Raw genomic sequence first — 23,721 nt, 5'->3', positions numbered from 1 at the left:
AATGTTAATAAAATCTAAGAAAAGTAAGCAGCTCACCTCACCTCAACACAAACCCAGACCTCAACATACTGCACCAGAGACATTCCCCGTCCATCACACAAAAAAAAAAACACCCCACATCAGTAGAAACAGAAAAATGTAGGTAAAATGATAAGCCACTTTAATGTACAACATGTAAGGGCTAAGCTATCAGAAATTAGGTTTGTCCAGTAAACACTGTATATACCCACATATATATCCGGTCCTAGCCAGGGAGGCAATGTGACCTGTCCCCCTCTTGCCCCACCCCAAACTCTGAGTGCTTTACGACGAGTCATATTCCATTAATATCTATGGTGATCTAACTCCATGGTCAGATGTCAATGTCATATCAACACAGGGTTTGAGGATGAAGCTAAATCCTGATTAAACCAGAACCACAACAGGGCAGCACTGGCACCGGTGACTGGGCTCTAAAATAAGTTACTGCACTGTCCTCTTTGACTCAGCATGGAAAATTCCACGTCTGTCAGTCAGCTGCGACCCTTCCAGATCATTCTCTCATTCGATATTGAAGTTTAAGGATGTAGAATATCAGACAAAATCTGAATGTACTGTAAGATGCTGTCTCCCTCTAATGGAGATGACTGAGAAGAACGCTCACATACTCAGAGTACACAGCACACAAAGATGTGGTAGAGCTGGTAGGGAATCTTTATTATTTTAATGTATTTTTAATATTGGTAAAAATTTGGAGATTTCATAAAATGTTTTTTTATGAGGAACTGACATCCTCATCTGTTATTAGTAAAGCAGAACTTGTTATTGGTATAAATGATGTTTATGATGTAAACTTAGGGAACAGCTGCAGTGCTGTATGAAAATAAATTCACTGTAATCCTGCAAGCAGCAAAGAACACAGTTTATTATTTTTGATATCAGTCATATCATTATTAATAACGTTATTCTGATATTTGTGTGGAGTTACTGGTCCTGGTGAATGTAAATCATCTAAATGTAACACTAGATGGCAACACAGCGCTCTGCAGACTCTACTGAGGCTCTTTCCCCCTCATCAGAAATGCTTAACTGCTGACAGTTAAGGGCCTAGTCCCTACTTTGAAAAAGTAACTGCAGCATTGCATTATTCAGTGTGTTACCTAAAACCACCCCTGATTTCTGAAAGCTGCAGGCTCTTGTATTCTGTGGGTCCTAAAACTCAGAAAACTAGATGTGTTCCTACATCTGCTACAGAGATTTACAGTGTCAGTGGTTCAAATGGCTCAGTATTAGCCGGTTATTCCTGTTTATCATGATTAAAGTGGAAGTCTTATGGAGAGAGATTAGTCTCAAAATACTTTACAAATGTGTAAATGTTAATCCACAAATTAAACACAAGTCACAAATATGTTTCACTGTTCACAAATTAACACATTCCCATCTGTGTCTCAGAGTCTCCAATTTGTACAAATACAGTTACAATCATAAATACATGTTTAGATGTTCATAGATATATCTTACTTTTAAGTGAAAATAAATACATTTATTTAAATTTACATTGCAAATATTTGTAAAGTCGAAGTCTCGAATTTAAAATAAAATTTCAAATTGTTGAATCTGCGTTTGTGGATCAAGTCACTCACGAGTTTTCCGTGATGTGCATTTGTTCATTTCCTCTCGCGGGTTTTTGGATTTTGAGACTTTCCTTTCGCATTTCACCCGATACAAACATAAATGCAGCCTGATCCACAAATGTGGCCAGCAGGCGAAGAAGCCACCGCTAGGTGGCACTGTAGTTTCCCCCCAGTGTTTCAGGACTGACATGTTTCTGTCAGGGCCGCATCAAAACAACCCCCTGTAGGCGGGACTATGACTCCATTGGTCAGATAGACAGATATCTCTGGCTGCAGTTTGGCTAAATAAAAGTGATGACCAATGCGAAGCGCATATTCTGTTTAGGAGCCGTTGGGTACCCGCCCTCCGTCTGTCTGAAACAAATCACCCGTTTTAACAGTCCAATCACAAAAATACGAAACACATCGCATCCCGTATCAGTCCAATACGCAACACCGCTTTTAGTGTCCAAATACGGAATGATTTTAAAGTATTTTATTTGACAACCCTATTTTGCAGCAAAATTAGGGAAGTTCGGCTGGACCTTAACGTTGTTAAATTTAGGGCACCTTCAAGTGTTCCCCAGTGATCCCCCGCTCCTAACTGTCTGTGATATGAAGCTGAATTCAGTGGCTTGGGCGGCATTTTGTTCGAACTTCCACTTTAAATATTGCGCAAATGCGTCGCCATTTAAGTTGGCCCCACACGTCCTGAAACAACAACACCTAGCGGTGGCTTTTTCGCCTGCTGGACACATTTGTGGATCAGGCTGCATTTGTAATTGGATCTGGTGAAATGTGAAAGGAATGTCTCAAACTCCAAAAACCCGCGAGAGGAAATAAACAAATGCACGTCACGGAAAACTTGTGAGTGACTCGATTCACAAACGCAGATTCAGCCCTTTACAAATACATTTTAAATTCGAGACTTCGACTTTACAAATAGTGGCAATGTAAATTTAAACAAATGTATTTATTTTCGCTTAAAATTATGATATATCAATGAAAAACTAAACATGTATTTATGAATGTAACTGTATTTGTACAAATTGCAGTCTGTGAGGCACAGATTGGGATGTATTAGTTTGTAAATTTAGGGTGACCAGACGTCCTCTTTTACCCGGACATGTCCTCTTTTTTAGATTTAAAAAAATGTCCGGGCGGAATTTCACAAACGTCTGGGATTTTGTTTTTCTAGAGCTTACATAGAACTTCGAGAAGCGTTTCGTTCACAAACTAGTCCCGCCCTCCCCTACTCCGATTGGTTCGCTTGAGTGAGAAGGGGGTGTGGTTAAGATAACCTTCTCTGTAAACATTTAATTGGTCAGTCTGCACGTCAGTAGGCCTTGTTTACGTCAGGCAAAGCTCATGCCGAAACGTAAGCGAGAGCTCAATTTTAATTATTAATCAGAAACCTATAAGTTTTAGTATGAAACAACAGAAAACTTATAATTCAGGTATTTTCAGATGATTCATTTTACACTGTTTTTGAATTCTATTTTATTAAAGCTCTCGTGTGGTGCAGCAATGGCCATATCCTCAGGAAATTGTCATGCCTCAGCAATCCGAGGCCAGTCACCCAAGAAAGCATAATGGGACATGCTCTTTTCTCATGGTGCTAGCTGGCATGGTGTTCTGGCTGATGTGACGGGTTTTTTTTCTTTTGGCATTTTAAGAGGTTCCGTGGTGTTGCATTAGTGGCAATTAGAAAACATGCCTGCTCTAAGAGGAAGCCTGTGTTCCTCCCTAACTACAGAGGCTGGCGGCACTCTGTGTAATAGGTGGAGACTCCCCTTAATGGATTTAATAGACTATGACTAATAATTGTTTGAACAATTCAGCAAAATCTTGAGGATAGACAACAATTAAAAAAAATAAGAAATATACTATTTTATTCATTTTGTTTTTCTATTTCTCAATACCTCTATTGCTGTATATTTTGTATATATTTGTATTGTATTGTAATTGTACAAATTGTATTGGTATTGTTGCATGTACCAGTTTATTTGAATTAACTGTGAAGGTACTGAGCTATAATATAAATTATTCTAATTCTGATGAAATATTCCTATTTCTGAATCTGAATATTCTGTTGTAGGGCCATTTGAATGCGGATGTATTCTAGATTATACAGCCAAGCATGCGAACTCTGCCATATTTCTGTTGTGTTAACTAAAATAACGTGCATTATTCATTTCACTGTTAAACTCTTCATGTTTCTCAAATTTTTCTGCACCGATTACAAACTGCATTTCTCTGTGTGAAGCACAAAGCAACAACTGGATGATATCCGTATGAACTTGCTTGATTTTTAAGCAAGTCTATCAAAATAAACGTACACGTCCAGTAAAAACACGTGATTCAGCCTGCTATCGTTCACAGTGTATTGGTTCATTTACTTAGAAGTAATGTCTATTTGAGCATATTAAAGCATTTATTAAAGGACACAAAGGCAACCAAGTTACATTTTTTTCTTTGTGTGTTTGTCTCCTGGTCAACGCCTCCTAAGTTAAAGCCCTCCCAATTGGCCATATTTAGAGTATAAGCTTGAACTCACCTGTGCAACACATCTTACTGTATAAAAGTTTGATTCTCTCATCATAGCTCATCTCATTCCAATAAACATCCCGGTGGTAAAATAATCCAGCAGCATCCTTGCTACATGGCACTTTAGTCTTAGCAGTGCTCTCTGCCATCACATAAGAGTTTGCACTTTCTGGATTCCTCCTGCTGTGCTCTCTCTCTCTCGCACAAAGACACACACGCCCTCTTTTCACTTTACCCAGCAGACAAAAAGTGCCACCGTCCAATAGAATAGCCGAGTGACTTTAGCTCAGTGAGATTTACAACCTTCAGGAAAAGAATACAATACAACTTCACACACAAAACTTAAGAAAACCGTTCAGAAAGTGTTAAGTAGTTTAATAACTAATTTCTTTTTTTGAAAATGTAAATTGATGTATACATTAGCAGCTGTTTCTGTGGTCACAATTTCACCCGAATAACATCTAAATTTGTATACAATGCTGAAAACGTCAAAATAGAGTACATTGTATTTCTTCTAAACTTCATAGTAAACCAGGTTTTTAAATGGGAGTGTGATGAGATATGATAAAGGCGAGAGAGAAATAGAAAAAGTGAAAGAAAAAGATAAGCAGGTGTGTAAACAGAAGTTTTTTTGTGCTAGTTAAAAAGAATCTGGTCTGATAACTTCTGAAAGCTTTAACTAAGCCCTTGGACAAGTGTCTCTATAAGCAGTTAAAATAATTACAACAGTCAAACCTGTCCTTCCCCACAGGCATGTTAAGACAGCCAGGGCTCCCACCACCGATGTTGCACGAAATTCATTCATTCATTCATTTATTATCTGTAACAGCTTATCCAATTCAGAGTCGCAGTGGGTCCAGAGCCTACCTGGAATCATTGGGCGCAAGGCGGGAATACACCCTGGAGGGGGCGCCAGTCCTTCACAGGGCAACACAGACACACACACACATTCACTCACACTTTTGTGTCGCCAATCAACCTGCAACGTGTGTTTTTGGACTGTGGGAGGAAACAGGAGCACCCGGAGGAAACCCACGCGGACACAGGGAGAACACACCAACTCCTCACACACAGTCACCCGGAGTGGGAATCGAACCCACAACCTCCAGGCCCCTGGAGCTGTGTGACTACGACACTACCTGCTACACCATCATGCCACGTTGCACGAAATTGTATATTAATCATATATCCTCAGAAGACAGCTCTGTATGTCTTGAAAAAAGAGTGATAGTATCCATGCAGTTACAACAGTACAAACGAATTTGTACGAGACCAGTGATGTATCAGTGAACTGCAATGTAGATTATATTTAGTGCACAAAAAGTGAAAGTTTCTATGCACAATGGAAGCTGTTTAGTAGTTGAAGCACAACCCATAGGTCTACACAGTGTAGGGAAAGCAATACTGATGTCATTAATGTAATACTAGCTGCTCACCTCAGACTCCAGGGGTGTTACATCTACATTATGTTCTATTACATTATGAGCAGAGACACAGCCACACCTAATATCCACCAACTCTCAGCCTCCCTCAAGGATGAGATTATGATACTTTCCACAATGTGCCTATAACTTGTGTAGACTTGCTTTTTTATGGCAGCCTTTGAAAAATCATGTGTAATCCCTTACTCTAGCACATTCATTAAAAAATATTGTTAGAATAATTTAAAAAATACATAAAGAAAGAAAATAGAATGGTGGGAATGAAGCTGCTCTTTCTCCATCAATTTAGCATGGTCTCCTACATTCGCACATGCTTTTCTGCCAGCACAATGGTTTTGCATGAATGTTTGGAGATGGTTGATCAATACAGAATATATTAGTTAAATAAAGGATATAGCTGGTGCACAATAAATGCAAATATCTGTTTATGGTACATGATATTTTATTACCACAAAGTCAATAAATAAGCTGCAACAACCAGTGACAAGAGGGACAGACTGTCTTTTATGCAGCAGCTTTAAAAAATGTGCTTAAACCTCACAAAATATAGTGGAGTCACAGGGCATATGTTTATAAACTCGAGTAAAGATCTGTGATACAGTAAAATCATAATTAATTTCACAATTGTGGATCAAATATTGTTATAAGTGTGTAATAGATCAGAGCATCAGTACGAGTGGTGCCTCTGGGGTGCTATTAGCCACTCGGAAAAAAAAAAGCCAGAGGAAATGTTTTCTTACTTAATTATATGAAAGTTTAGCTTCTGGCACAAATGGAATGTCCCAGCTTTAAAATAATAAAACAGCTGTGATTTTACACAGTAAAAACGTGTGCACCCATGTATCTATTGAACTGTTGCTTATCATTCCAACACTATAGAAATAATCTCTGGTAATTACACAGAGCAGAAGAAAGCCCTATTCATGTACAGCAAAATTTTCTTCTGTTTATGCAGTTTTATGTTGCAGGCACGTTAAACAGTTCAGTAAAGTGAAACCAAGGCTGCGTATTTAAAACTCTGGCCATAAGGATTACAATAAAATGCAGATGTATATCAGTCAAAAAGTTTGTAAAGTCTGGCTTAGCATGTCCCATTACTGTCTGCAGAGCTAATCTCAAAGCTGAATTTGTGATCAAGAAATCTGAGAGGAGCTTCCAAAACCAATAAAACACCCCTGTGCAAAGCACTGATCTCATCTCAGTCTGAGTGCCTTTCCCCATGAACACAAAGTTCACCTGTCCTCTCTGGAGCTGTCCATCTTCTCTGCTGTCATTTACTGGAACTGCCCATAATCCCTGCTGGCCTTTTCCTATTGTAATGACTGATGCTGCTTTACTGACAAATAGTTTTCCCCATATAAACAATATTCCTGTCTTTGCTCTATACTGGACTAATTGCCTCTCATTACGTGAACCTGAATCTGAGTTTGGTAGATTCAGTTTATGTTAACAGGGATGTTGGCACATGTACGCGTAGTGGAAATCTGTACCTACATAATGCTGAACACGGTTTAAATGTAATATTGGTTCTTTGATTTCTTCAGGCAAGTTTGCTGTTTCACTGGACGGTCCAGTGTGACAAGTTGAGCATCTATAACATAAATTATTTGCTTTGCTGTTGAAACTGATCTCCATGTCTTGCTTTACCAGTCTTTTAATCAGAGGCCAGTTCCTCTTGTGTAACACCAACAAGAAACATAGATGCAAAGGGTGAAGTTCAAACTCGAAATGTTATTCTGCTCTTCTTGGGGAGAAGGACAGTGCAGTGGCATAACCTACTCACCCTTTTCTTACCCATTCAGATTGTGCATTGGAAATAACCAACACATCATCATCTTTTCCCTTTCTTTTCTCAAGTAGTTTAGTCATGATGGTCGACTAATGTGGAAAGAATATGGGAATACGTCAGTAATTTGATTCACATTCTAATATGTGTAAGAGCTGCTAGGTCCAAATGACCCTGAATTAAGAATCACATGGAAAGAGCTGTCAGCAGGTAGGGCACTGCCAGCGAAATAGACCAGGTGCCAGTAGATAACACAGGCCAACTCTGTCACATGGAGCTCCAGGGACAATCTTTGATCAAGGTTTCATTTTCATTGGAAGATAAAACTGAAAGACCAGTAAAAAAAAAAAAAAAAGTTGGCAAAAGCTCAGAAATGGAGGGCAGGTTTACAAGAGACCTCAAGCACTCTTGAATTAGACTTTAAGATCATAAATACAAGACCACCTGATTTATCACAGGTTGCCGTTAAGAAGCTAATTTAAATTTCCACCTTAAATGAGACATCAAAGATTGACTAGTAACAACTGCGTACACCTGTCCTCATTTTCCCCTTGTAAACAAATCTTATCTAAACAAATTGTATCTATCTTTACATCTCACTTACACAAAGCTCCCAGACAAAAACAAATCACATTCTAAATCTGTTACGGTCAAGTCTCGAGAGAACACAGCAGAACTGCAGCAGGATCTGGCATGGTTGTTAGCAATGCATATGGGTGTGAGAAAGAAAGTATAGTATAGTTTCCTAAAGTAAATTTCATTAATGTTACAGTCAAAATTGCCATTTAGTTTTCTGGAATGATTACACAGGAAAGTATTTATTCATTCATTGCCTGAATTATCCAGTTCAGGATCACGGTGGGACCGGAGCCTACCCGGAATCACTGGATGCAAGGCGGGAACACACCCTGGAGGGGGCACCAGTCCTTCGTAGAGCAACACACACACATTCACTCACACCTATGGACACTTTCTGAGTAGCCAATCCTCCTACCAACATGTGTTTTTGGACCGTGGGAGGAAACTGAGGCACCTGGAGGAAACCCACACGGACACGGGGAGAACACCAGGGGAAATTAGATTCATGATAATCCACTTGCACATTCAAGTGAAAAAAGTGTGTGGGGGGGTGACTGAAAGAATGGAGTTTGAAAAAATTTTGCATAGACAAACTAGGACTGACAACAATAACATTAATAATAACTGGATCTGTCTACAACTGTAACCAAACATTATGAATAGAGATTGTAATGCTAAGGATCTGAGCTGTCAAGATGTGATAAGGAAGTAGAATTAAAGAAGACAATCAACAAACGAAAAAAAACAGCAGCTGCTATTTTCCGAATCAGGAACAGGTCACTCCAGAACTTTAACGAAGGCTGGTAGAAGGAAAACAATAAAGCCAAAAAATATATATTAGATGTATTTTTTTTTGTTGTTAAATATATGCTTTCTTCTTTTTCATGTCACTGACTAATTAATAACGTAAAAGTTACTGGGACTTATTAAAATAAATTTGCTCTCTGACTTGTGAAGTACTGCAGGAAGTCATTCCAACAAGGGCGTTAAAGTCAGTGATGTGACAAACCTATGTGGTACTAAAATGCCAACACGCACTCTGTATAAAGTTCCTTTACACGGGTGGATGCAACATGAGCTACAGAGCAGTGTGTCCCACACAAGTAGGACATATCTAGGGGTCAAGCCCATGGGTTTACAAAGAAAATGTCACCTAGTCTCATAGTTGCTACCTACAAATACACATACCTCAGCAATAAAAAACAATATAAAGCAGATATTCACTGGGCTGCAATGCCTTTAGTAGTATCCTACAATATAAATAATCAGTGTTCTTTAGTTGTAGACACAAAACAGCACATTTTCAATATAAGGAATGTAATCTACAAAAGAGTGACAAAGACTGTGTGGTCAAACATATACATATAACACTATAAAAAAAAAAACATAATTCTAAGAGCAGCCACACCTCCCTCCTTCCAGCTGACGTTCTCCACTCCTAGATTTACAGGGTCACTCTCTCTTTCACACTGCCAGGACAGAGACAAGCAGCCATACTCGCACTAGAGGACGTACAGAGGAGAGATCAAAACACTGCCAGAAGATGGCTATGACACGCAAATACACAACTACAAGTAACAGAGTGACTTTGATCTTTTACAGTTGCTGCACTAATCTCAAGGGCATGACAGACTCAAAGAAAGCTTTAAACCTGAAGTCTCCCCGAGGTATCTTTACATGTCTTACCTTGCCTCCTGCGCTTCCACAAACGCCACACAGCTATGAGAGTGATGGCATGCCCCAAAACCACCAAAGCGGGGAACGCAGATCCTGGGGGGCTTGCAGGCATTAGAACCAAGATAAGCCGGGGACTAGTCATACAGCAACAGGTGGGAGGACATTGGGCGAGTTGGGGGATGGGGGGTGGGGGGGGGCACAGGGTGTGTTCGCACAGACAAGGGGTGGGTCCACTTTTTAAAGCAGAAAGGCTGTGAACTGTCTTCCAGCAAGAAGACACTCGTGTTTTATTTCTCTTCTAATTTGTTTTGCTCCCTCCTTTGTGACATATACACACCCTTCTCAACCCTTCCCTCTCCCTCTTCATCTCAAACCACGTTAATGAATAGTAAGGTCCTACCACACCAAGTTTAAACTTTAGTATTTAAAAAAGCTGTGCCAAATATCTTCCTTCTCACTCAAACCAAATGCTCCTCTCCACTCTAATCTGTTTAGTCCAGTATGATTTGGCATGATTAGGGTTGCCTTAAAAACATGTACGTGTGATTTAAAAGAGTTAGTGAGCTGCTAAATGAAGAACAACTTGTCTGTCAAGAAAAGCTTGTAAAGAGAGGAATTCTTTTATCAGAGAAAAATATCTTAAACCGAAGTTCAACAAAAGGAAAGTGCCCTGATCGATGCAAATTTAGAGTAATTTTACGTTTATTATTCACAGCGTCTATATAAATATATGATCACTTAAGTAGGGCAGTTGAGGACATTGCACAACTAAACCAGCTTGATGTCACCAAACAAACACTGCCCTCCCCACCATGAGCAGCTTCAACATCCAACACACAACACGAGAGACCTGGCAAGATGAAGAGAAAGATCTCTGCTTCAGGGAAAACCAGGTGGAAAAGTTTTTACAGCACCCACAAGCAATCAGCTTTCAAACAGGCGCACGGTCCGACACAACCCTAAGATTCACAATCCAAATCATTATTTCTTGCTCTAAAACTCACCCAATAAGCTTTGACAAACAACTGCCAGTCAGTACCAACTTCAGATAGGTGGAAGTGGGGAAGTCACGTATCCTCAAATAAAGAAACAGGGAGGGGACTTTGAAATATCAGACCCAATTCAAGTCACGCATAGTGTAAAGGGGTTTAAATATGGAAGAGAATTTGAGTCTGGCTTGCTGAAGGTCATGCCAAAGCATCTGTATGTGCCGTTCCCCTCCACCCTCAACCATAACAGCACCTCGCTTGCTTGGGTTTGCCAAAAACACGCACGCAAACAACAACACACACACATGGACACACAGGCAAAGTCAGAGAACAGTTCTGCGGTGGTAACCTACCAGGTATGACCTTCATGGATCGGACAGTGTGGATGGAGAGGAGGACGAGGAGAGCGAGATCAGGAGACTGAGGGGACACACAGGAAGAGGTCCCAGTTTGTTTGGTCTGCCTTGTTTCTCCCCCCGTGTAATATTGACAGCCTCCTGTGCCTGCTGCTTGGATATGTCAAGCCTGTTCCCTGGTGGCTTTGCAATTAGGTGGGGGGTGGTGGGGGGTGACTAAGGGATGGGGCTGTGGGGGCGGCCAGGGGGCTGGGCAAGGGTCCAGGGAGCAGGGGTATCAGAGCCTTCTGTGGATATAAATACTGAGCAAAGCAAAGCATTCATGCCAGCACAGTTAGAAACTGATGAAACTGCCATGGCGTCTGCATGGCTTCACAGGGCCAAAGAGAGAGAGAGAGAGAGATATCAGCCTGTGCCTGGATGATGAAAGATCTATTCTGTGAGATTATGTCACAGATCTACAGCTTCACTGGGACCATTTGACCTTTAAAAGCTGCACTGGCAGCTGCGCATTCAGGAAAAATGGAATCTTAGCATCCATCACCATCTATTGTTCTGATTCAGTTACTTTGTTTTTCCTGTTATTGATATTCTGAACCCAAAAAAAAAACAAAAAACTGCAAATGTCATAAACATTATGTAGCAAATAGCACTTTAACACTATGAAAATTTACTTTTTCTCAGGGGTGCACAGTAAAAAAAAGAAGATCATATAAAAGAAAATAACAGATTAAAACTTAATGAAATTTCAGAAAGTATTGGTTTGGCTTCTAAAGTTCTAAACACAGGGCCACTTTCCCTGACACAGATTAAGGTTAAGCCTGTAGAAAAAGACTAGGCTTAATCAATGTCTAGGAATCCAGCCCACAATGTAAAACTATAATCTGTATGGTATAGTGTAATTTCAGTTATTTTCAATCTTGGACGAGCTAAACTCACCAATCCTGTGAATGCGTTTTCCATCATAATGTGGGAAACAGTGTCAGAATGCCATAGATAGTTAGAGAATCTGTATCTCAAATGAAACACTGATGCCTTAGAGACCTCCCATAGTGCACAACAGACCTAAATATAGCATGCTTTACAAACACTTTAAAACCAGCATATGGCACAGTAAATAAGAGTGCTGAGAGACAGGCCTCTTCAGTAGTCATTTTCACATTCATGTTAACTCTACTTAGTACTGTGCTTAAATGGTATTACTAAACATGGCTACTTAATAATGACTGGTCTCTAATTAAAGAGGACTGGCATCCAGAACCTACAGTAAACTCATATACAAGCATCACACAATAAAATAAAAACTGGTTTGTATGTTACATTTCCTGTGAATAATCTACAGCAACTATTCAGTGCTATGTGGCATGACCCCAAAAGCATAATTCTATGTTGAAGTATATTTATGTAGCTAGTCAGACAGGATTAGACGCTCATGTACCATCGAGTGGTTACCTGGACGCACCTGGATTAAACGCTGGTTAAAAACGTGTATAAACTAACTGTCTTTAGCTGAATTCAGTGAGCGCAGTACTCTCTCATGGTGACCTACAGAAACTAATCATAAACCGTTCCTAAGTCCCTACTCCCTACGTCTGACACCATGTCATGACCATAAGCATGACAGGAAGCGAGCAATTCAGAGCAATAGAAAAACAGAACTAAATAAAATGCATTCCTAATGATGACTGTAAATATAGCATTACTGGATTTTTTAAATATATATCTAAATATAGTGATACATATCGTGTATTGTGAAAATGTCTCATAGCATAGACAGCAACGTTGCAAAGCTCTCATTCTAAAGTAAAAGATCATTCTCAATATGACAATAAATCTTCTTTCCTGTCCCAGTGAACTACAGGGTCAAGTAAGAGTTCAAAATCTGTACGATTCAAGAGTTCAAAAATTCTAGATGAAAAACAGCAGTGTCATTAACAAAAACAAAAGAGAAGTAATGAACTTTTCTGCCCTGTCTTAGCTCCAATCTCCCAAATGGCTGCACATGTATGGGATAAAGTACAAGTTCATCTTGATGAGAGCAAGAGGAGGTGTTTCAAAATGTAGGATGAAACAGTTATTGAGATGAGTTACATTTAGTCGAGTGTAGTCAGATATGTTAAAGTGCCAGACTGAGACATTCAACTGCTCGATTGTATTCAATGCAGTGCAGCAACATGGAGAGCCCAAAAAACTCTATTTCTGAAGCCTGGAAATAGCAGCCATGATTAATTACAATAACAAATTGCACAATAGTGGCACATACTAGCCTTGAATGCACTGTAATACATAATGCATTGTAATTAATTTAGTTTGATGTCTTTATTACACTTCTCTCTTTCAGTTCTTCCTCTGACACAGTGCTGGATTAGGAAGTGCCATACACACACGCACACACATGGCAACCGACCGGATAATGTGTTATTTGACTATGACTAAGAGACCAAATATACATCAAACTGGATTTTCATGCTCCTCAGCTTTCAATTTCAACACTTTTCCTGAAACTCTGTTGCACATATAATACCAGCCATAACCAACATACTCAGAGAGCACCATGAAACAAGGTGATACTGTTTTATTACACAAACTTCAAAAGATTCCTGCTTTTGCTGCAAAGTCACAACAACACATGCTATTGAATGTGCGTGTCAGACAGTTCTCTTCGTCTGAAAGGTCAGGCTCTGATTCGCTTCTGTGAATTCAGGCCTGTATGACTCACCCTCCACACCACAATCATGTGGCATCAAAGAAAAGACTGACAATCTGCCTGTTTCATCGCTTTTAATGAGGATCACAAACATTCAAGAATTTGTGGCGTAGGCAGCCGCTGAAACCCAAAATGGAATATCTGAGAAATGACAAGGCAAACTGACTCTCTGTTCGTGTGTGGGCAGTCAAATTGCTGCCCTTGGTAGCACTGCATTTCATTCTCTAGCTTTGGTCTATTTGTAAATGTACAATGCACAAGCAAAAAAGGGAAAGAACTGTATACTAAGGCTGGGAAGGGACAGCTTCTTTTTAGGGCTGGAAAGTGCGTTGCAGAACAGACCTGTTCATTCTTCTAATCACCTGACCGTTGACATGGAGCAGGAGATAAAGTAACACCAGAAAGATGAGAAAGGCAGGGAGGATGCAGTAGGGGGCAGCAAACAGTTACCAAGCTTAACTTCACCTACTTTTCTCTGCATGAATGCAGTCCATCTGTTTGACTGACTGACTGATGAAAACAATATGTGATGCATTTGATCTCTTCTCCAAACTTTGCTACACACCAACTGAAATACTGATTTCCCAAAACTACGGAATGTTGATTTCCCAAGCGCTTTCAAAACTGCGAAAACGCTGAGTTGCTTAAAGCTGAAAACCTACTAGGTGTGACGGTGCGAGGGTAAATAAACACACCCAAGGTGCTCTGCTGGCTGTTAGCTCTTCCACTCATCTCAAGAATTTTAAACACCACCCATGATCTGCGGTGGCATGAAACATTGGGAACAGAACACTTTACGGTCAAATAAAACATTTGTCAAAATATGACCCAGTCACACTGGAAATTAAAAAAAAAACAAAAACATCAAACCAATGCCTGGCACAACCAAGGCAGCTACAGCATGAATAGGAGCCAAAGCACATTCCAGAAGGTTCTGTTGCACAATCCATTGCCCAGACTGATGGGAGGCAGACGGTGAGAGTGTTTTGTATTATAAAATTTATCTGTGGCATGCTCCATTGCATAATGTGCAACAAGGACACAGTGCAATCTTGCAGAGCTGACCTCAAAGATGGAAACCAGAGACCCCTGGTCACACACCACAGGACGGAGCCAGACACACAGGCTTCCTGCAGCAAGGGCACAGATTCCTGAGAGCACCACTCTGCACTGATAATGTCACAGCTCATGCATGCATGTATGCTGGACATAAACACCTTCCTTCTCAATGACCTAAGGACTGGATCCTTTCCAGAAGAAGAAACAGATTTGTGCAGTGAGGTCTAGCAGAGTCAAGCTGATATTTACCTATGAGTTATTGAGCTAGGATTTATGTTTTAGGAACATAAAATAAAATACAACACAACACACTTTCTGATTTGCCTGATTTTTGATTTTCTGATTTTTTACATTATTTTTAACTCGAAACTTGAAATTGTACGTCAAATACAGTAACATGTTTATAAAATATATAATTCTGTGTGTGTATATGCAGTATCCCAGTATTACGACATAATTATTTAGCAGCTATACAAGCTATATATCAATTGAAGTTTTGGGTGGGGATGTGGTGTGAATCACTGCCAGAAGATAATTTCATGAAGACTGTGTGAACCTCTGGATAGAAGGTTCTAACCAGACAAACAAGATGATTGTGAAAACCTCCAAAAAGCCACTAGAGAGAAACTGAGCTGAACTGATAGTCACAAAAAGACTAAGGCTGTCATTTCAGGCAGTATGTTTAGACTCACCCTGTTAGACTGCAGTTTCTCAGCTTTAAACTCTATACAATCTTAATTTTAATGTCTAACCTGAGTATATCTGAGGTAATATATATTTTTTAAAGAATGACTCTGTGATATCCACTTCATGAGAAACTGTAAGTTACAATAATAATAAAAAGAGTAATCTTTGTACTTTTAATTCAACTGAGTAAAAAGAAAAGCTACGTTGTTTGCAGAAATGATTCATATAACCAACTAACATCTATCTAACACTGTCCTCTGTGCTTCTAAGAGCATGGAGGTACAACTAATGCCAACTCCACACTAAACACCTTGACCCTCCCACTCTGTGAACAAACGAAGAAACCTTAGCAACGGCAGTGACATCACGGAAGTACAGCAGAGTAGAAGGACACACTTGACCATACCTTCTATGAAGTTTGGAAAGGTTTTGGCTTCTGGCTCATCCAAGGAATGGTCCCAGGTTAACTCTTGGATAGGAGTGCCCTGCAGGAGGGCACGCTCTCTAACCAGGTCCTCCAAGACATCATAGTCCAAATCGTCTCCTGTTACCTCAGGCTGCGGGGGCACCACAGGTGGACTTCCCTCTGAAACCGGAGAAGCAATCTGCTGCACCTCAATCACTTCCTCTACTACGACAATCTTTCTCCGCATGGCGGCTTGGTCTTCGGGCAATGCTTGAGTGTCACTGATCGTTTTCTGACTGCAGAGTGAATCAGTGTTGTCAGGCAGTTCAGTGGCCTTGCTCACAGAGAGCCCTTTCTGGTTCTCTTCTCTGTGCTGTGTGTCAGGAGCGGCTGAAAGTTGTGCAACACTGGGAGGCTCCCCCTGCTCCGGGTGGGGGCTGGCCTGGGCTGAGGCTGCTGCTGACGCTTGGCCTGTGGGTGCTTCCCTCGGTCTCTGTGAGGAGGATGTTTTTCCTTTCAGAACCTCCCGTTTTATTTTTTCAGCCGAGAGCTGAGCAGACTCCGCCTCCCCTTTGTGTGCAGGGGCCTCAGCGTGCACAGCTGCTGCCTGGCCTTCCTTAGCACACATTTTTTCAGGAGGCATCACTGGAGTGTCGCTTGTTAAAAGTGTTTCAGTGCCTTGAGTGGAATGAACGTCAGTAGCAATCTGGGATGTCATCACCTCATCTGCTTTGATTTCTGCAGATGGTGAAAGATCTGGTGATACATCAACCGGAGTAGTAGTCTTCTTTTTCCCCTTTTTTCTAGGCTTCAGGCCGTCCTTGGCTACTTTCTTACTGGGAGCTTTATCTTCTGACTCTTCTGCTGGTTTTGGTGGCAGTGGTTTTTGTGGAAAAGAGGTTATCTCCTGTTTGGATGTATCCTCCGTAGACTCCGCTGGTATTGTTCCTTGCACCATTATTGCTCCTTCATATGTGCTAACTTCTGCCTGTGTATCAGCAACAGCAGCTGATATTGCAGGTGTTGGCCCAAAGTCATGCTCATGCATTTTTACACTTGTCTCAACAGTGGAAGACACTTTCTCAGCTGGAATTTGTACATTTTCTGGAGCATTTAGTGACACTGGCTTTTTATTTATAGATGAATCTTCATTGTCTTTCGCTCCTTCAGTACTAGCAGACTTCTGTGCCTTCTTTTTACTCTTCGTAGCCTTGGCTGTTGTTGCAGCGCTTGGAGCCACAGGTGGCACCACTGAGGCTTTTTCCTCCATTTGTAGTTCAGCAGTTTGATGGGAAAGATTCATTTCAGGTTTTTCAGTGACAACCAAAACATTTTCCTCTGTGTCCTTTTTTACCAATGCTGTTTGTTGCACCACTTTAACTTGTTCTTGAATGCTAACTTCTTTAGCCTGTGCAACAGCAGCTGATGTTGCAGGTGTTGGCCCAAAGTCATGCTCGTGCATTTTTACACTTGTCTCAACCACAGTGGAAGACACTTTCTCAGCTGGAATTTGTACATCTTCTGGAGCATTTAGTGACACTGGCTTTTTATTTTTAGATGAATCTTCATTGTCTTTTGCTCCTTCAGTACTAGACGTCTTCTGTGCCTTCTGTTTACTCTTTGGAACCTTGGCTGTTGCTGCAGTGCTTAGAACCACAGGTGGCACCACTGAAGCATTTCCATCCAATGGTGGTTCAGCAGTTTGTTGGGAAAGATTCATTTCAGGTTTTTCAGTGTCAGCCACATCATTATGCTCTGTGTCCTTTACCAATGCTGTTTGTTGCACCACTTTAACTTGTTCTTGAATGCTAACTTCTTTTGCCTGTGCAACAGCAGCTGATGTTGCAGGTGTTGGCCCAAAGTCATACTCATGCATTTTTACACCTGTCTCAACCACAGTGGAAGACATTTTCTCAGCTGGAATTTGTACCTCTTCTGGGGCTTTTGGTGATATTGGCTTTTTATTTTTAGATGAATCATCAGTGTCTTTCGCTCCTTCAGTACTAGATGTCTTCTGTGCCTTCTTTTTACTCTTGGGAGCCTTGGCTGTTGCTGCAGCGCTCTGAGCCACAGATGGCATCACTGAAGCATTTCCCTCCAATGGTGGTTCACCAATTTGTTGGGACAGATTTATTTCATTGTTTTCTTTAACAGTGTCAACCACAACATTTTGCTCTGGGTCTTTTTCTGATAGAAATGGCACGGCTGCCTCTTTGTCTTTTATTCCCTGGATTTTTTCACATTTTTCTAGTGATGCTGTTTGTTTAACAGTTTTAACATCTTCTTGAATGCTAACGTCTTCTGCCTGTGTATCAGCAACAACAGCTGTTGTTGCAGGTGTTGGCCCAAAGTCATGCTCATGCATTTTTACACTTGTCTCAACAGTGGAAGACACTTTCTCAGCTGGAATTTGTACATCTTCTGGAGCATTTAGTGACACTGGCTTTTTATTTTTAGACGAATCTTCATTGTCTTTCGCTCCTTCAGTACTAGCAGACTTCTGTGCCTTCTTTTTACTCTTCGTAGCCTTGGTTGTTGCTGCAGCACTTTGTGCCACAGGTGGCACCACTGAGGCTTTTTCCTCCATTTGTAGTTCAGCAGTTTGTTGAGAAAGATTCATTTCAGGTTTTTCAGTAACAACCAAAACATTTTCCTCTGTGTCCTTTTTTACCAATGCTGTTTGTTGTACCACTTTAACATCTTCTTGAATGCTAACTTCTATTGTCTGTGCAACAGCAGCTGTTGTTGCAGGTGTTGGCCCAAAGTCATGCTCACGCATTTTTACACCTGTCTCAACCACAGTGGAAGACACTTTCTCAGCTGGAATTTGTACATTTTCTGGAGCATTTAGTGAAACTGTCTTTTTATTTTTAGATGAATCTTCGTTGTCTTTTGCTCCTTCAGTACTAGCAGACTTCTGTGCCTTCTGTTTACTCTTCTGAGCCTTGGCTGTTGCTGCAGTGCTTAGAACCACAGGTGGCACCACTGAAGCATTTCCCTCCAATGGTGGTTCAACAGTTTGTTGGGAAAGATTCATTTCAGGTTTTTTAGTGTCAGCTACATCATTACGCTCTGTGCCCTTTTTTACCAAAGCTGTTTGTTGCACCATTTTAACATCTTCTTGAATGCTAACTTTTTTTGTCTGTGCAACAGCAGCTGATGTTGCAGGTGTTGGCCCAAAGTCATACTCATGCATTTTTACACCTGTCTCAACCACAGTGGAAGACATTTCCTCAGCTGGAATTTGTAGCTCTTCTGGGGCTTTTGGTGATATTGGCTTTTTATTTTTAGATGAATCATCATTGTCTTTCACTTCTTCAGTACTAGACGTCTTCTGTGCCTTCTTTTTACTTTTCGGAGCCTTGGCTGTTGCTGCAGTGCTTGGAGCATTTCCCTGCATTTGTGGTTCACCAATTTGATGGGAAAAATTAATTTCATTGTTTTCTTTAACAGTGTCAAACACAACATTTTGCTCTGGGTCTTTTTCTGATAGAAATGGCACGGCTGCCTCTTTGTCTTTTATTCCCTGGATTTTTTCACCTTTTTCTAGTGATGCTGTTTGTTTAACAGCCTTAACATCTTCTTGAATGCTAACGTCTTCTGCCTGGGTATCAACAACAGCAGCTGATGTTGCAGGTGTTGGCTTGAGGCCATGCTCATGCATTTTTACACCTGTCTCAACCACAGTGGAAGACATTTTGTCAGCTGGAATTTGTACCTCTTCTGGGGCTTTTGGTGATACTGACTTTTTATTTTTAGATGAATCATCACTGTCTTTCACTCCTTCAGTACTAGACATCTTCTGTGCCTTCTTTTTACTCTTCTGAGCCTTGGCTGTTGCTGCAGCACTTTGTGTCACAGGTGGCACCACTGAAGCATTTCCATCCAATGGTGGTTCAGCTGTTTGTTGGGAAAGATTCATTTCAGGTTTTTCAGTGTCAGCCACATCATATTGCTCTGTGTATTTTTCTGACACAAATGGCATAGCTGATTCTTTTATTCCCTGGATTTTTTCACCTTTTTCCAGATCTGACTTAGTCTCTGACTCTACTGGAGGGACAGCAGACTGAGAAGCTGACATTGAGGCCTTTTCTGACACTTTAGTAATTTCTTCCTTGGTCACTGCTGCTTTTTGTTTTTTGTTCTTTTTCTTTTTGGAGGAAGAAGGCTGTGACATATCTTTGATTTGCTCCTCTGTGTTAGTTGTCTGAGAAATCTTAACGGATACTTTTTCAAGTTTCTCTATTTCAGTTTCAACGGTGGATTTGGAGGTCATTGTGTCTGCTGTTGTGTCAGAGAACTGGACAGGCAGATCCTCACTGACTGCAGTCTTTGGTAAATTTTCATGCAAACCTCTTTCTTCACTCTTACTGTAGACTTGCAGTGGAATTTGGTGGATGATAGACGTTGACTCCTCTGTTATTCTGGGTATTTCATCTTTGACTGGATGAACAGTCTTGGCCTCTGTACTTTCCTTAGTATCTTCCACTTTCTTTTTGGAAGAAGGAGGCTGAGTGACATTCTTTGCTTGTGCCATTGTATTGGTATCCTGAGACACTTTTACTTTCACCTTGTCTTTCTGGTTTTCTTTATCAGCTTTGTTGGGAGATATGGAGGCAGTTACTGTGTTTTCTCTTGTGGCAGTGTCATTAAGCTGGCCAGGCTTAATGTCTACAGTCGCTTTGGTTGCTGGTACACTTTCAATCAAAGCTGTCTGATGACTCTCAGTGTAGACCTCTGATGTCACTGTCTTCTTTGTGACTGAGATTTTCACCACTTCTTCCACTTTGGGCAGCTCACCCTTGACTGGATGCAGAGAGACATTCTTAGCTTGCTCCATTATACTGGCTGACTGAGGGACTACCTCTTCTTTGACTCTCTCTTTGTTAGCTTTACTAGGGGACATGGAAGCTGTCACTGCCACTGCATCTTCTGTTGTGACAGCAACAGGAAGTTGGGCTGTGGTCTTTGGTAAAATTTCCATTAACTCTCCACCTTCCCTTCTACTGTTGTCCTTTGATGCCACCTTCTGTGTGGTTGACACAGAGAACTTTTCTTCCACTCTAGGTATTTCTTCTTTTACTGGATGTTCCTGAACATTTTTGGTCTTTCTGGTTTTCAGTGATTTTGCCTCTTGTTTTTCTGGAGGCTGAGAGTCATCCGTGGCCGATTTGACAGTTACAGCTTCCTGAGAGACTTTAACAGATACCTCTGTTTTCTGTTCTATGACTTTCTCCTTAGCAGGTTTAGCAGCGAGCAGGGAGGTCATCACTGATGCTGGTTGTGCAGAGCTCTTTGATAAAACTTCAGGGACTATCTCATCGCTGATGCTGTGCTCTGATTTCTTCTTCTGAGTGACTGACTTGTAGCTCTTTTCTGCCACTTTGGGCATGTCATCCTTGACTGGATGTTCCAAAACATTCTTGGTCTCTATGGCTTTCACTTGTTTTTCTGAGGGCAGAGAAACATCCCTGCTTGACTTGCTGGTTATGAATTCCTCAGAAGGCTTATCGTACATGTCTTCTATTTGTTTTGCTTTTACAGCTTTTTTGGGAGACACAGAAGCTGTCACTGCACCTGCGGTTATGGCAGTAACAGCAGATAGTTGTGGCAGATCTACCCTCGCTGACATTTTTTTTGCTGTATCCTTAATCACTGCTGCTTCACGGCTGGCTTTGTAATCCTCTGTTATCTTTGATTTCTGTGTACTTCTGATTTCAGCAGAAGGATGATGGAAGACTCTTGTGGCACTCTGTCCAAGATTTCGGTCCTGTTCTCTTGCGTAATCATGAACACCAGAAACTAAAGGCTGAGCCTGATCTCTAGACCATGAAGCACTGGGTTTAATCTGATCTCCAGTGACCGGACGGCCTCTAAACCTTGGTGTTTTCTCACTGACCATGGGCTCCTCCTCAGTGCCTAATTGCTTGCGACGGTATTCTTGTCTTTGCATCAGAGCCTCCTGGCTCTCCATGCCTCCCCGGCCTGATTTCGGAACATATGAGGTTGGCCCCTCTATAGTCTGAACTCTTGCAGCCCTCTGACCAATGGGTAAGGTGGCAGCTGGACGTCGCACTCTCTGTAGTGGAGTAGGTACAATCTCAGGTGGTAGATGTAAAAACTCACGCAGGTAAACAATGCCCTCATTGGTAAGGTACCAGTAGAAATGCCTCCAAGCAAAGGTCTCCTTCACAAACCCTCTGGATTTCAGGGAGCCCATAGCTCTTAGTACCTGCAAATTTGCCACCCCTGGAATCTCAGGGTGCTTGGTCTGAGGGCGCTTGTCCTTCTTGGCCACCATGACGCCATCCCGGAAAAGGCGTTCATAAATGGCCTTCAGGTTGTCAAGGGGCATCACCATTCCAGCAACCATTGTGCTTTCTTAGTTTGTCTTGCTGTATATGACTCAACAGGAACACGTAGACCACTCAGCCTGAGAGAAGAACAAAATACTGAATGACCTCACTCCTCTCACTCTGAAAAGAGTCCAGTGGCAGTACCGGCTGCCACGTGCTCTCAATTCAATCAAGAAGAATGTTTAGATAAATCCTTCTCACGGTCTGTAGCTCTTCTGTTGTTCAATGTTCCTTAGTCCTTCTGTTCTTCTTTGTGAAACTTTTCAAACAAGAAGAAAAAGCTTTCCAAACAAAAATGTCTAAAGGAAAATCTGTTCCCTCCTTTATGCAGCCTTGCTTGGAAATGAGCAAAGGCTTCACTGGCAGAACAGTACTGACAGAGAGAGGGGGTGTGTGTAAGAGGGAGAGCGAGAGAGAGAGAGCACTGTGCTCTACCCAGCCCCTCCTACCTCTCACACAAGGAAAGGAAGGAACAGTATGAGACAAAAGTTACACAGAGAGGCTATTAACAGTTGTACTCTGCATGAATGAATGAAAATGACATAAGGAAATAAGATCTTCAGGACTAAAAATAATGTGAAAAAGGTTAAATAAAGTTACCTAGAAAGACACCTAAGTCCTGGCTGAGCACATGCAGAGCAAAGAAGAAGAGCAGACACTTACACTCACTTATTAGAGAGCACTACACACACCCCCTGGTGCGTCAGGGTTTTTTTTACACCAGGACAGAGTGGGTTGGCCAGCAAGGAGCTAGTCTAAGAAAAGGGAGGCACCTTTTAGGCATACCATTTTGGAAAATCACACCAGTCATTCACACTTACTGGGTGAATCAGGTTTACACACTTTACATTGTGTCATAAGAAAAGGCTTTTGCCCTACAGCCACATTCATACTTCTAGAGGTCAGCTTTCTTTTAATACAAGATCTTATGGTGTAGCATGTATACAGTGTAAATGAAAACTTTAAGAGAAAGAAACTATGCAAAACATGCGTCCTAATCATTCTATCATCTTTGATCTTTTGTTTTATATATAAACCATAACACCATGTGCACATTTGGTATAAATAGATATCTGCCAATGCACTTATGCTTTTAAAAACACTCTTAATATATCATCAAAAATGATGCAACTAGCTGAAAGAACTCCTAGAGTATTTTACTATGGTCCATGTCTGAATATAGCCAGTGAACTCCAATCGCCAATGAGACACATCACTATATAAAGAGCTGTGCATCGGAGCTAACCTTTCTCAGCAACCAGGAACAAGATATCTGATTTCACACCCCTGGTCATTTGTGCTCTTTACATCTGCCTCTCCATTTATCTGTCACTCTGAATGAGAGACACGAAGACAGCGGCAGAGAAAGAGAGCGAGGGATTGTATGAAAAATAAAAGCGAATATGGCAATAGAAGCCTTTAAAAAGTCAACAAAGCTCTGTCACAGATTAATGAAGCGTAGTAGTGTTCCTAGGGTTACACCACACCTTCATAAGCCTTTCATGAAAATGGACATAAATCTAAACGAACATTTATGA

The 23,721-nt window shown here is 41.1% G+C and overlaps 2 protein-coding genes across 5 annotated transcripts in view; both read right to left on the bottom strand.

The window, feature by feature from the left end:
- plecb (plectin b) overlaps nucleotides 1-23,721 on the bottom strand; it is a 144,158-nt gene that overhangs the window by 46,980 nt on the left and 73,457 nt on the right. For 2 of the 4 annotated variants that reach the window (XM_066682340.1, XM_066682341.1), the window contains exon 1: nucleotides 15,828-16,796. The exons of the other annotated variants lie outside the window; for them this stretch is intronic. In XM_066682340.1, coding sequence (XP_066538437.1) covers nucleotides 15,828-16,785 — 958 coding nt within the window. In that variant the 5' untranslated portion in view covers nucleotides 16,786-16,796. Of the gene's footprint in view, nucleotides 1-15,827; nucleotides 16,797-23,721 lie in introns of those variants that run through there. 4 annotated transcript variants of the gene reach the window in all.
- LOC136708557 (enolase-phosphatase E1-like) lies at nucleotides 16,805-22,200 on the bottom strand. The gene is made up of 2 exons (XM_066683194.1): nucleotides 17,001-22,200; nucleotides 16,805-16,815 (listed from the first exon to the last, which is right to left on the bottom strand). The coding sequence occupies exons 1-2, from the start codon at nucleotides 22,198-22,200 to the stop codon at nucleotides 16,805-16,807; spliced, it is 5,211 nt and encodes a 1,736-aa protein (XP_066539291.1).

This window comes from Hoplias malabaricus, chromosome 10 (genome assembly GCF_029633855.1).
Source record: "Hoplias malabaricus isolate fHopMal1 chromosome 10, fHopMal1.hap1, whole genome shotgun sequence".
Taxonomy (NCBI): Eukaryota; Metazoa; Chordata; class Actinopteri; order Characiformes; family Erythrinidae; genus Hoplias; species Hoplias malabaricus.
This window is presented reverse-complemented; position numbering and strand designations above follow the sequence as displayed.